The 14,907-nt window shown below is 35.8% G+C and overlaps 1 protein-coding gene across 4 annotated transcripts in view; it reads left to right on the plus strand.

Moving 5' to 3' along the window:
• The window catches only part of ATP8A1 (ATPase phospholipid transporting 8A1), a 115,474-nt gene that overhangs the window by 54,178 nt on the left and 46,389 nt on the right, over positions 1–14,907 (plus strand). For all 4 annotated transcript variants that reach the window (XM_064652933.1, XM_064652934.1, XM_064652932.1 and 1 more), the window contains 6 exons: positions 941–1,010; positions 2,041–2,125; positions 5,776–5,915; positions 7,761–7,899; positions 8,738–8,802; positions 14,054–14,226. In XM_064652933.1, coding sequence (XP_064509003.1) covers positions 941–1,010; positions 2,041–2,125; positions 5,776–5,915; positions 7,761–7,899; positions 8,738–8,802; positions 14,054–14,226 — 672 coding nt within the window. The remainder of the gene's footprint in view (positions 1–940; positions 1,011–2,040; positions 2,126–5,775; positions 5,916–7,760; positions 7,900–8,737; positions 8,803–14,053; positions 14,227–14,907) is intronic.

Here is a 14,907-nt window from a genome sequence, read left to right on the forward strand (position 1 = left end):
AAAGTGCACGCACAGGTGGAATAGGAAAACATTTTCCTGAAGGTACTCTTCAGTCAGTTACTTCACCGTTAATTATAAAATTCTTTCCTCCACCTATGTCCATACATTCCCTTCACAGGATGTTTTACATGGCAGTCTGAACTTCAGGAACCATTCATACAATAATGCTCTTTGATGATGTATAAATGGGATGAAGTTCCAACAGGAACCAAAATTGTAAAAAGACCATTTATTTCCGTCTCAGTTCTGTATTTTACTGTGAACTGTTGTGTGAGAAATGTTTTGTTCCCTGAATAGTTTCTGTAGATTTATTTATAAAGTTGAAGTTTAAAAGAAATACATATTTTGACAGGACATGATCTCGAATCTAAGGAATGCTTGTTGGTGAACCTCAAAGGGAAGACAGAAGGCAGACATGGACATTCTCCATGCTTTCCTTCAACTTCTACCTCAGTTATAAGGACAAAAAAAATGCTTGGATCTAACAACTGAAAGCCAGAGAGTACTTAAAATTAGTCAAGTCCCTTTCCAGTTCTTAGCATACTGAAAACTTTGCATGATAAATGAAACTCTGGGATTACAGTAATAGGATTGCAGCACAGTACAGTGTGGGAAGGAGGTAAAAATGGAAACAGTCCATGATGCACTACCTCTTTATGATATTGGTCACAAGTGCTGTAAGATGCTTTTGTGTCATCAGTAAACAGTACTCAGACAAAGGTAAAAATTCTCAAATTTATTTTTATGGAAAAAAGGCCTACAGAAATATTGCCCCAAAAAGTAGCGTTCACTTTAATTATTAGACACTTGAGAACATAATTAAGAATAGATAGCCCTGACTTCTTATCCTTTGTCTAATATGTTGATATTATTAGGTAAAATATTGGTAAATGTTTATATTTACAAATCACCTTATATAGAGCATTTATTTCTCTTTCAGCTCTAGGAAGAGAATGTCAGTGATAGTCCGCACACCATCAGGAAAGTTAAGACTGTACTGCAAAGGAGCTGTGAGTTTTAATCTGTTTTCACTGTGACAGAATTTGTGCTATCGATACAAATACAAAGGCAAAACATTGTTATAATTGCAGTCAAAACGTTGAAAATGCAGGGGAAGGAATGTTGATGCCTCTTTCAATTTATATCATTTTGCTGGGTAGCTGTTTAATGTGATGAGCTAGTTAATGTCTTTTTTTACTAACTGCCTATGAAGTCAGTACAACAGACCTGTTCATCCTGTTCTTTGTACTGGACTAATACCTTTATGCTTCCTATTAATTGCTTCCTTCTGTAGTCCCAAGAAATTGGATGAACGTGTAAATGAATGTATTAGTTACTTGCTGGAGTAGCTGAGCATGAATTACTAGGTAGAAATAATAATCTAGCCTAACTTATTGGATGGGAATTTTAACCTACCATTGACATTGTGCCAGCAGTAAATTTTTCCAAAACCAGGACCTATGGAAAGGTATCCTAAACATAATGTATATGGGAATGGCAGAGTTGCTCATTTGTTCTCATTCTGTATTTTAAGTCAAGTTTGAGGGGGAGGGACAGGAAATCCAGTTCCTGCATGGTTTAAGAGAAGGAAGCTGATTGAATAAAAACGTCCATTCTGTATCATCTCAAGTGAAGAGAAGTAACTGTTGTTAATATTCTGTATATCAAGCTGGCTACTAAAAACTGAGAGTGGCATTTATGAAGCACTAATTTTACTTTATGGGCTTAATATCAAAAGAAGATAACATTTTGGCACTTTTCAAAATCATGGGAAATAACAGCAAAAAATGTGGAAGAGAAAAACTGCATTGTAGCAGAATTTCTAAATTTAGAAAATCTGAGGATTGGAATGTCCTTTTTTAACTTCTGAAACAAAATTACATCTGTTAATTTTTAATGCCTAAATAATACAGTGCCATATATTTTTCTGCCGTTTTCTTACATGATTTGTGTTGTCTACGCAAAAAAAGCCAACATTTTTTCTATGTGGGCTTTTATAAACAATCTAATGATTGTTCTGTGTTAATTTTTGTTTTGTAGGATACAGTAATTTATGACCGTCTCGCTGAAACTTCAAAATACAAAGAAATCACCTTAAAACATCTAGAGCAGTTTGCTACAGAAGGTGGGTTATATTATGTAATATAAAAATAAATATGAAATTTAGTTACTGCTCAACTTCTTAGTTTTTCAATTTTACATTCCTCTAGTGTTTCACTCATGTTAAGTTTGAAAATTATGTTTTAGTAATGCCTCCTTAAAAATAGAATAATAACTTCATGCTTAAAAAAAAACCGAAAACAACCCAACACACCCACAGAGTACACAGTGGAGTCTTTTAACCAAGATATATTTTTCCAGAGAGAGAGCAAACGCATTGTGCATTGTTTCTGTGACGATCCTATTTCCCATGGTCACCTTCATGTCCAACACACAGTGAATGCTGTAGTGATGGCACACAGGAAGAAGTAGCTTAAGTGAAGATGCTTGGAAATGATTAGTGTACCTTTTAAGATAGCTTTATGCTGCTTTGTTTCTGTCACCAGTCTCAATAAGGGAATTGCCAGCATTCTGTAATGGGGTGTTTTGGTATCTCTGCTGTTTAAATAACCACTTCTACAAAACAGTTGCCGAAGGTGGGGAACCCCTCTGTGAGGGTTCGTGAAGTAGGAATAGTAAGTAAAATTTAAAATACTGTGCAATTAAGATGATTGATACAGACAGCCAATTAGTTAATTACAGTGGATTCCACAGTACAGATGTGAGCAGAAAAGCAGACTGTAGAAAGGTTTCTGCATTCATGTAAATTGTTCTAGCACAGTTCCTAGATCATCCATGCCATCCCCCTTCCAGGTATCTTAGTAAAGGATTATAGTGTTGTACTGTGCAGTATAATAGTGTTTCAATTTATCAATGAATTGGTAGAGAGTAGCTGCAAGCAGAATTATAATAGTTATGGAAATCTGAATTGCAGTGGTTTTACCTCTTCATTTGTTTAATACACTTTTACTAGAACATTCAAATTATCCTTAATGTGTCTTAAGAAATAAGCTTACACTGGAAAGCAAACTTTATTAAAATACTTTCCTTCTAAAATACAGTCCTTACATTTGTTAAATGATGTCTGGCCAAATATTCTTATATCATCTAAGATCATTTTTAAGATGAGACTGGATGTGGCACTTAGTGCCGTGGTCTAGCAACCGCAGCGGTGTTGGATCAAGGGTTGGACTTGATGATCTCGGAGGTCCCTTCCAACCCAGCTGATTCTATGATTCTATGATCATTTTTCTGTCGTACATATGACTTCGATAGTTTTTTCTTTTGCTTTATAGTGGAACTTAGAGTTTTGATTAGTGCAGTCAGCAGCTTCAGTCTCTTGGTTCTATCAGTGACAGCAGAAGCAAGTCACAGTTTTGTTTCTTTTGTTAGTTTTTCATATGAAGATCTCTGCAGGAAACATTGGTTAGTCTTAAATAGTCCTAAAGTAGTAAAGTTATAATATATTATACAATAAAGTTGAAAGCAGAACTAAACCCGAACGAATTTGACTGATGGTACAACCCAAAGCCTCAGATACACACTGGGTTTCTATAAAGACTTAACCAGAATTGGTCAGGGAAAATTTACTCCAGTGTGAAGTTAGTTTGGGTCATAAGGCTATATATTTGGTTATAGAAAAGATAAAATTAGATCAATATCTGCTGTCCTGCGTGAATTGATGCAAAACTTTCAGTCCAGTTCTTAATTACTGTTCTCATTAAATCAGTGGTGAAACTCCTTACCAGTCATGTTGGACCAAATGAATCAACATAAAAAGTGAAAAATTCCACCCATCTTTAGAACCACTCTACATGCATATTGGTGTTAAGTTTGTTCAAGTACTTTTTGTATCCTTCTTTTCAACAGAGCGAATTGCTAACCTTTCAAAAGCATAGAATTCAATCTTTAAAAAAAAAAAGTACCTGTCTCTGGAATCAGTTAAAAAATTGGTATTTATTTTTGCATCAGATTTAAATTGCAGCCAGTGATGTTGCGAAGTTTCTTATGAGTATCCTTTCATGTGGCAGTACAGTATGTCCTTGGCATTTGCTGCATGCTCTTGGTGTGTTGTTCAAAAATGAAGTGGTTAGCATGGCTGGCATTTATAAGTAAGCATTTATTAAGCTTGAGTGTTAATGTCTGCTTGCATAAATAGAAAAAGTGTGTAGTTTTCCTGTTGTTCCAGTTTGTTAAGAAGCAGACTTAATGATATTTTTTTCTATTTTTGTTTTGGAAGATTCTTTTAAATCAAAATTAAAATAATCTTTTTAAAAATAGAAAAATTAATCAGGCTCTGATTTAAAAAGAGAAGGGAAATGTCTTGAAAAAATTGCTTGCTGACATTCCATACACTTGAATTTCTTTTCTTCAGTTTGTCGTCTGCAGAAAATATGCAGAAAGAATTGTGGAAATAGTATCCCTATTAGTCAGATATTGATTCTTTCCTCCCCTTCACCTATATTCATTGCTTTGGCCCTTGTTAGCATATCCTTATTACACATATTAAAAAGAATCAGTTGAGTTGTCAGCCTTAAGTTTACTCTCTTAAGTCTGGATGGTGAGACATTGTCTTCCTTGTCAAGGTACTAGGATTACACATGATTTTCATCCTGAAGATACTAAGTTATTCTTATATCTAAGGCACATCATGCCCAACCTCTTGATCATTTCAAAATTGCCACTGGTGCTGAGCTGTCCACAGTAGAAACCTGTGAACAAATAAAGATTGCATTTAGCCTGGTTATGGTGTTGTTTGTCTCCTAGACATTAGTCCTGCCTGTCCCCCTTCTAAATCTACCGGCCTGCAAGCTATGGCTTCATAAGACATCATTTGCCTAGAGCAATGCTCTTTTCAGTATATAAAAAATTATGCCAACTTCATGCTCTAGAAATCTGACAATTGTGAAAATAAACTGTTAGAGCATTCATACCTAGCTACTTCAACTGAATGTAAAAGAGAGTTGTCAAAAAAATAGGTATTTCTTAAAATCATAGAGTTGCAAATTCTCTCTGTAGTGCTTAATTCAGATTTCTGCTGAAGGAAAAAATCTTTTATTAATAATCAACTCAAAGATTGTAAAGTAAAATCTCCAAATGGTACCTGTACACAAAGATTTTATTTTAAGAATTTGGAAAGCTGAACAAATCTGTAAGATGGGAAAATTAAATTAGGGGATTCAAAGTTGGCTTCTAGATGATAAGTTTCAAACTTCAGCTGAGAATTTCCTAAGGATATTGAGGAGGGGTGAAGAGTGTAGTTGTTACATTATGCTGTATATTTTAACATCACTGCTTTCCAGAGTAGCAACATTTCAGTTCATAAAATTTTTACTCAGAAATATAATTCAATCTTATGGTTTTAATGTTCCTAAAAATCTTACGTACACACCTGTTCATCAAGTGTTGGAATTCCTTCGTGTTTTGTTTACAGTTTAAACTAGGTCTAATCTTACATAAAACTTTATAGATTTTTTTTCTCCTGAAGGACATCTACCTGTATTACATTCAACTACTTTGAAACTGTTACTCTGTTGAATAAATTTCTATTTATAGCACATTTTTACTTTATATATATTTTAAAAGTTCTTCAAGATGTGCAGCAGTATGTTGAAAATCAGGCACAAGCATACATAAAATACAAAGTAAATTCAGCTTTTAGTAGTTACATTGCAGGCATATCAGGGAAGGGACTAACAGATACTGAATCATACTTATTATCTGCTTTCTCTTTAGGCTTAAGAACTCTCTGTTTTGCTGTGGCTGAGATTTCAGAAAGTGATTATCAAGAGTGGCTAGATGTTTATCACCGTGCTTCTACAGCTATACAAAACAGAGCACTCAAACTTGAGGAGAGCTATGAACTAATTGAAAAAGTATGTGTAGCTTGCATAGCTTTCTGGGGTTTGGTTTATTTGGGGGGGGAAGATGGAGGGTGGGCAGAGGGATGAGCAGAAGAGTGGGTTTTTAATTATTATCCTTACTTTCTGTACCATGAAAAGTGAATCATTATTGAGGAATAATGCTTATTGAGGAAAAAATATCCAGCAACATACTGACAGTTGTATTGTGTAGTCCTTGAAGTTTAGATAATTAAAATGAACGAGATGTTAATTTGACAAAGTTTTTGCTGCAGGTAGCTATATTGCTAGAAAGTGTAGATTTTGAGTTGAACTACTGGTAAGCTTTTTTTCAGAGTTGCTCTATTATGTAAAAAAGTGTAATAACAGACAAACAACATTTGCTTAATTATATAATGATCTTGGAACCATGGAGTAGTCAAGATCAGAAGGGACTTCTGGAGGTCATTTAGGCACAAGTCCCTGCTCAAAGCAGGGCTAGTTTTGCTTGCCCAACATTTTGATGAAGTTTGAGTATCTACAAGGAGGGAGTTTTCCCAGCTGCAGCAGGTAACTTTTTTGATGCTCAACTAGTCTTTTTCCCTTTTTCTGAGTTAAAATTTTTACTGATGGAGGATGTGACTCTTGCCTCTTGCTCTTTCACCATGCATCATACATCTTGTAGGAAGATGATTGCTCTGCAAGCCCTCTTCAGTTAGCAGAAGGCAGCCATGGAATCCCTCCCTTAGCTGTATTTCTTTCCCATGTTAAATTCATCTTACTTCTTCAGGCACTCTTAATATAGTATGCTGGGGGGCCCTAAACTGTTTTTGTGTCCCTCTGTTGGACTTGCTCCACTTTATCAACCTGACTTGTACTGAAGGCCCACAAAGAGAGGTGATACCCAGATACAGCATCACAAGAGCAGAGCCTTGAGTTCCACTTGAGTTTCTGGCAACATTGCTGCTGGAGTAGCCAAGACTTCACTGCCTCAAGAAAAAAGAGTCCCATGACTCTTAAATTTATAAGAAAAAGAGGTGCATGAGAGCAATAGTTTTGATACTTACATTTGACGGGGGGTATTTTTGTTCTTTTCCTTGGAAAGTATAAGAGAGATTACATTAATGAAACTACTTAAAATTCAGAGCTTCAAGAACCTGCAGTGTTTAATTCATGAAAAAAGAATGAGGGTATATAGCTTCAGTCACTTGTGGGCCTTCAGTTTACATAGATGAGCAGTTTATCTAGGCATGACAAGACAGTCATAAAACTATGTAGCGTTTTAATGCCATAACAACCCTGCTACCATTACAAATTCTTGTATTAGCTGCACAAGTACTTTCTCAGTATGTAGTATGTGGGCCATGCTGCAACCAGGATTGCATGCTATTAGGTTTATAATGGTGTCATTTGCATTTAGCTAGTTTTAAAGGTATAGAAATGTGAAATATAAAAATGGCTGTATTCACAAAAACTGTATAGACTGCATAAGAGGTTAAAACCAAACATAATCAGGACTGTAACTGTAAGATTAGATGAATTGACAGGTGGTGTATTTTTTAAAAAAAACTGAAGTCATAATAAGAGAGAAATCAGAAAGGTGCTCCTCAGGAAAAGGTAGCTGTTGCTGAACAAGCTACTGAGCTTGTGAATAATTGGTTTGAGGGTCATGCTGTGCAGTTTGTCAAGCCACATAGATGTCAAAATTAAAGCTCGTAGGAATGAACTGGAAGTTCTTAATTGTTGATAGCAAATCTGATTAATGAGTTTAGAGACCATTAATCTTGTCGTAAATATGGGAAGTTAAATAAAATAAATGGGTGATTAAAACTGAATTTAAACCAAAAAAACCTGCACGTACAAAGTATTTTATGTTCACAGAACCTTCAGCTTCTTGGAGCAACAGCAATTGAAGATAAACTTCAAGACAAAGTGCCTGAAACCATAGAGACACTCATGAAAGCAGACATAAAAATTTGGATACTTACTGGGGACAAACAAGAGACTGCCATTAACATCGGTATTATATTTGCATTTATTTGATGGCTTTGTTACAGGTTTAGAAATAGTAGAAGCTTATGGAGTAAAATGTCTTTAAGAATGGAAAGTTATCTTTTAAAAATAATATTATATGTCATTCCATAATTTGAGTGTATATTTATTTTTCAGTCACTGGTAGGGGGAAAGTGGGGAATGATGGATTCTGCCTCTGTTAAAATAGTAAGAGCAAGAAAAGAGAGGAGGCAAAACAATAGGCCTTTGTACTTTTTATAGCTTATGAATTGAATTAAAAATACATTGGTTGGCTTTTGACAGTGAGAGGGGGTAATATTAAGAAAACATAAGTATTCTTAGTTTCCCTTCTCTATTTTTTCTTCTTTCCAAGAAAGCTAATAGCAACCATAATCTTAACTGAAGCAAAACTACATAGATGGTACAATAAAGTACTATAAGTTTTAGCATTAATCAAAGGTTTCCTTTTATTCTTTCTTTTTATTTTGAAGGAGGGGGGAAAAAGACTAATTTCAACAATGATAAATCTGTATTTTTAAATAGGGATACATAGATGTTGCTTTTAAGATTTAATATTATTTGCATGTGACTAAATTAGCACTTCTGCAGTAGACTAGATACATGCCTAAAATAAAGCCTTACTTTAGTCATATGGATCCTTCTTATTTCTGTTATTTCAAATCTTAAAGAACTTTATGTATGTGCATGATTTTTTTTACCATTGATTTCAGCTGGGGAAATCTTATGTTTAATTTTGTGTGTAGTTCTCTTAGAGGAAAAATGCCTTATTATATTATAATGGATTTTGTGGAACAGATTTTTGAACACCAAATCTTTTTTAACAGGTCACTCCTGTAAACTTTTGAGAAAGAACATGGGACTAATTGTTATAAACGAAGGCTCTCTTGATGTAAGTAAAATCTGCAAAGTTTTCAGTTAATGAAACAATATTTTACTGCTTAAAATATCCAGACATCATGATGGAGGTTGCCTAAAAAATAACTTGGAGTATCTGTTTCTCTGGAGAAACATAGAAAATTCTGCCAAAACCATAGTTTGGGGGTTGTTGTTTGTGTTTGTTTTGGGAGGTTGCTTTTTTATTCTTTTTTATAATCTTCATGCTTGGAAGACTGTATGGTCTTTGTGACCATACAGTCACAAAGTAACCATACAGTCACAGTAACAAAATGTTACTGAATAACTGGAAACAGTGTAGCTACTGCACAAATGAACCTTAGAACGATGGGCAGACAAATTCCAGGTGGTAGATTTCATCTGCGCAGGCACATGCTTCTACTAGCACCCACCAATACCCAAAAAACTATTCTAAGTTCCTTTCTAATGCTGTTTCTTACAGAATAGTTGGCATCTGGCAAAAATTGTTACTGTGTGATTAAACAGCTGAAATTGTACTCAGATGGTGAAGTACAAAGGTTAAAACTGCCAACTTCCACTTGTGCACTTCTGTACAGTGCTTTGTAGAGAATATATTATTTAGATAAAGTTGGAATGCAATATTAGTTGAAAAATCCCATGAGGGAAAAGAACTTAAATCCTTTCACCATCCTGTAAGGGAGACTTAAATGAACTTGGAAGAATTTCCTCATTGAGAAAACTCACTGTCCAGAAGGCTTCAGTAGGAAATCCTAAAATGAGGTTTGTTACTTCATATTGTGGTGAGGTTGCTCAAGATAAGACTTAAGGAGAGAAAATGAAAAGAAAATTTGAGAATCAGCGACAGTGCCTTAATTGAAGAATGCCGTGGTAGCATGTAAGAGTAGGCTACAACATGAATTAAAATACTTATTATTTTTTTAAATAAGTATTTCTTTAAATTTTTTATTCTCATTTAGAATAATATATTTCCAACATTAGTTAGTATGAATTTAATCATGATGCCTATATTTCAAATACAGATTGTCTTAAGGAACATATTTTTACTGATAACATTTAAAATTAAATCCCAAACACAGGACAGACAGAAGCTGTTGATTAATATCTGTTGATACAGTAAGCAACTTTTGACACAAGTAGCCTGTGATATTAATGTAGAGGCTCAAGTTTTCTTTTCTTAGTTTAGTTCATTGGATAGCTTTTGAAAGATTGCAATCATTGTTTGTTGAAAAAACAGGGAAGGTTTTTGATAAGGTCCTTAACTTTGCTTTATTTTTTCACTACCCAACAAATCTCTGAGTAAAAATTAGCCAATACACTTGAGACTTTGCTATATGAAAATGTTGATAGTTTCATAGGAGTTAGGAAGGTTGACTTTTCTTGGTTTGCATACTCTTCTGAAAAACAGTAAAACACTATACTGAGAACAGTGGCAGTAAGTGGATACTTCTTGTCATTGCTGTTAAAATAATAGTACATGTCCCTTGCATATCAGTGGCTTCTCCTAAAAAGTAGCTACCTCAGTTCTAATCCCTTTATTGACAGGCAGAGTCCCCTGTCCCTAAGACATGTAAAAACAGATTTAACCAACAAATACCTCCTCAATTTGGTCATTGTTATGACCTTAGCATGCAAGACAGAGGAGATTAGAGTAAAAAAATATATTTGTCCAGACTGTATCGCAGCTCTGTGAACTGAATTTACAAAGAATATGCTGAAATAAAAGATCCTCTTTTATATGAACCAACACCTCTATTTATGAAATTAAAAATATCCCAGACCCACCCACCTCTCTGCTCTCCAGTAGACATTGCTAGTATAGAATGGAAAGCATTTAGATATCTCAGTTTTTTGCATCATTATTTGTTTCGAGGCTCTACTTCCATGAACATCTGCTTAGCTTCACAAACAAAATGTGGTTTTTTGTTAGTAAGTTCTTACATAAAAGAGCACTGGATTTTATTTGCCTTTATAGTAATGTAATGGACTGGTAAATTTCAGTATAGTACTGTTAATTGTAGACAGAAGTTATAATATAACTTTATTCTTTTAATCATGAACTTAAACTGTAACTAGAAAACAGTTTGATTACCACTCAATTTCATTGAAAAATACTTTATGGAAATGGTGTCAAGTGAATAAGGGTCATTTCAGCATAGGGAGTTATCCCACAAAGGAATTTTAAATACAACAGTTTTACAGTTGGGGTAAGAGTTTTGTTTTCTCTTGGGGTTGGGGTAGGGTTTTTTTTATTTAATGTGTAGCATGCTTGGAGCTGATGGCATGTCTGCTTGTGATAAAAAATTACGGTCAGTTTAAACAGAGGAGTTCACCGCTAAACAATGTCTCTAAGTGCCACATCCACGCAAGTCTTCTGAATACTTCCAGAGGTAGTGACTCCACCAATTTGCTGGGCAGCCTATTCCAATGCCTGACCACCCTTTCAGTGAAGAAATTTTTCCTAATATCCAATCTAAACTTCCCCTGGTGCAACTTAAGACCATTTTCTGTCGCTTTTTCCCTAGGAGAAGAGATCAACCCCCAGCTCACTACAACCTCCTTTAAGGCAGTTGTAGAGAGTGATAAGGCCCCCAGACCTCCCTTCTCCAGGCTAAACAACCTCACTCTTGTGCTCCGGATCCTTCACCAGCTTCATTGCCCTTCTCTGAACTCTTTCCAGCACCTCAATGTCTTTCCTGTAGTGAGGAGCCCAAAACTGAACACAGAATTCAAGGTGCAGCCTCACCAGTGCTGAGTCCAGGGGGACGATCACTGCCCTGATCCTACTGGCCACACTATGACTGATACAGTCCAGGATGCCATTGGCCTTCTTGACCACTGGGGCACACTGCTGGCTCATGTTCAGCTGGCTCATGTTGACCAGGACCCCCAGGTCTTTTTCTGTCAGACAGCTTTCTAGCCAGTCTTCCCCCAGCCTGTCGTGTTGCATGGGGTTGTTGTGACCCAAGCACAGGACCCCAGCACCTGGCTTTATTGTACCTCATCCAGTTGGCCTCAGCCCATCGATCCAGCCTGTCCAGATCCCTCTGCAGAGCCTTTCTGCCTTTCATCAAATCAGCATTCTCGCCCATCCTGGTGTCATATACGAACTGACTGAGAGTGCCCTCAACCCCCTTGTCCAGATCATCAGTAAAGATATGAAAGAGAACTGGCCCCAGTACAGAGCCCTGGGGAACACCACTCGTGACTGACTCCCAGTTCCATTCACCACCACTCTCTGGGCCCAGCTATCCAGACAGTTTTTGACCCAGTGAAGAGTGCAACTGTTCAAGCTATGAGCAGACAGTTTCTCCAGGAGAATGCTGTGGGAGACAGCATCAAAGGCTTTACTAAAGTCTAGGTAGACAACACCCACAACTCTTCCCTTATCCACAAAGCAGGTCACCTTGTCATAGAAGGAGATCAGGTTGATGAAGCAGGAACTGCCTTTCCTAAACCTGTGCTGGCTGGGCCTGACCACCTCGTTGACCTGCACATACTGTGTGATGGCACTCAGTCTGTTCAATGACCTTCCCTGGCACTGAGATCAGGCTGGCAGGCCTGTAGTTCCTGAGACCCTCCTTCTGACCCTTCTTGTAGATGTGTATCACACTAGCCAACCTCTGGTCACCAGGGATCTCCCTAGTTAACCAGAACCGATGATAAATGATGGAGAATGGCTTGGCAAGCTCTTTGGCCAGCTCCCTCAGTATGCTTAGGTGGATCCCCTTGAGGTCTATAGACTTGCATGTCAAAGTGCCACAGCATGTCCCTGACCATTTACTCCTGGATTATGGGGATTTCATTATACAAAAGAAATAATAGACAGGAGGAATATGACTTTTCATGTGTTGCTTAAATTTCATTAGAAACTAAATAGTCCACTGAGATGGGAAAAAAATTAATACTTTCTTTACATTACAATATTTCTTAATGCTCTGGAAAATAGTTAATGGAAGTTATTGTCATTTTAAAGACTCTGTAACGTAATTCATTTCCATCGCAATTCCTAGTGAGGGAGAGTCAGGACACCTGAAGTTCAGAATTCTCCAACAGCCTAATTTCCTTCTAGATAAACCAGTGAATTTTTAGAAGACCAGTAGAAGCAAAGTAGTCAAAAAAACATGGACAACAGTGTGTGGAACTGGGAGGAGTACATTGGGTTGAAAAGGCAAAGCACTATCTTTAATTTCATTTCAGAGGGTTTTGAGATATTTAATTAGTTCAGTGTTTTATTTTTAGGTGCTTACACCAAATTTTGTTTATGTATACCTGACATCACTGAAGTAGCACAATTATTTGTTTGGTAAACTTGTAGAAAAAATAGCAACCTTGTTGTCATAGGATGTTACTGGCTTCCAAATTGAGTATTTTATAAGCAGAAGAGGGTTTTTTTCATCTTCCTTTCTCCTCTCCTTCTTACTTCTGGGCTATGAGGCAGGAAAAAATAGGAAAAAGAGTATGTTGTAGCTCTGTGAAGGCCTTTAAAAAAGAAATGCAACAAGCAATATTTTTTCCTCCTTCCTGACACTCCATGGTAGAGCTGTACTGTAGCTAACTAGATGTCAGTGACCTTTCCAAAACAGGGTGCTGCATAAATACAGATGAATGTATTATCTACTGAATGTAATCTGAAGTTAGTAGTGGACCACAAAACAGTGACTTGTGTAGGTGTGATTCGAACTGTCATTAGCAAATGAAAAATACAAAATACATTCCTTTATATAACATATACTTGATGTTATAATTGTTAAATTATGTTAAAATATACATTTAATGTGATAGAATTATCAGTTATAATGCATGTACTTATATCATGAATTATCTGTGTTTCCTTTTTGCTAAACATTTAGAACCATTTCATATAATAGTGAATAGAAGTTGTTTCTTCTGGTATCTATATATATCTGAATGGTCTCTTGCATGGATATATAGAAAAATTATTTAATAATGCCTTTTGGCAAATATTTATGGCAAGATTGTTTCCATTTAAAAAGCATTTAAAAGTTCCACCATAGCTTACGCCCTTCTTTTTTTTTTCTGCTGAGTGCAAGAGCAGTCATACACACCATTTCTACTGTGGTTTCCAATAGTACAGCTGTTGCAAATATTCTTTTCGTTCTATACTAATTGATAGCACAATCAATGAAAAGGCAATTTCCTCAAAAACCAAAATGCCAGTGTTTCTGATTTCACACCCACAAAAAAATCGGATTTAAGAATAGTAGGAATTAAAATTAATGGACACAATTTCTTTTGTGCAACAGGGAACAAGAGAGACACTTAGCCATCATTGCAGTACTCTTGGTGATGCTTTAAGGAAGGAAAATGATTTTGCTCTCATCATTGATGGTAAATCTCTGAAGTATGCTTTGACATTTGGAGTGAGACAGTATTTCCTGGATTTGGCTTTGTCATGTAAAGCTGTTATTTGTTGCAGGTAAGGCTTACATTGTTCTCTCTCTACATTATTTTTATTGACATACAAAAATTAAGAAACTAAAGTCATGAAATACAGTTGTTCAAGCTAAATATCTCCGTAAAGCAGTCTGCAATGGAGTCTACTTGTCAAAGTCATTCAGACTGCATATTTCCAGAAAAATAATTTGTAATCCATCAAGGGTAGTCTCAGCAAGGTTGAGACACTAATCTTGACCTTGAGTTGATGCTACAGTTAACTGCAGATTTAGAACATCTGTATTCTATTGTAGATCTTTCTCCACAGCCTTCTTCTCTGTAAATGGATTACACTGTGTAAGAAGTGCACAGAAATGTTAAAGGTACTACTTTGGCTGCTTTTTATTGCCTGAAGCTGATGGAAGCACCTTTTTAAATCATTATTATGCCTGGTTGTTATGGGATTCCTTTGTACAATGAAACCTTTTATCCTTTTCTGTAAACATCAACTATTACAGCTTCTATTATTCCATCAAAATAAATCAGATTAATTTGAAAAATCTATTCAAAATAAAGCTATTTTTCTGCCTTGCAAAAGGACAGGGAAAAACAAGTAAGGTTATAGTATCCAAATAATCATCTGGTTTATAGTCTTTCCATCCTTTCTATCAAACAATATGTTATGCAACCAAGAGATTTTTTTAATTAATTTTTAATAGTTAAG

Source organism: Pseudopipra pipra, chromosome 4 (genome assembly GCF_036250125.1).
Source record: "Pseudopipra pipra isolate bDixPip1 chromosome 4, bDixPip1.hap1, whole genome shotgun sequence".
Classification (NCBI taxonomy): Eukaryota; Metazoa; Chordata; class Aves; order Passeriformes; family Pipridae; genus Pseudopipra; species Pseudopipra pipra.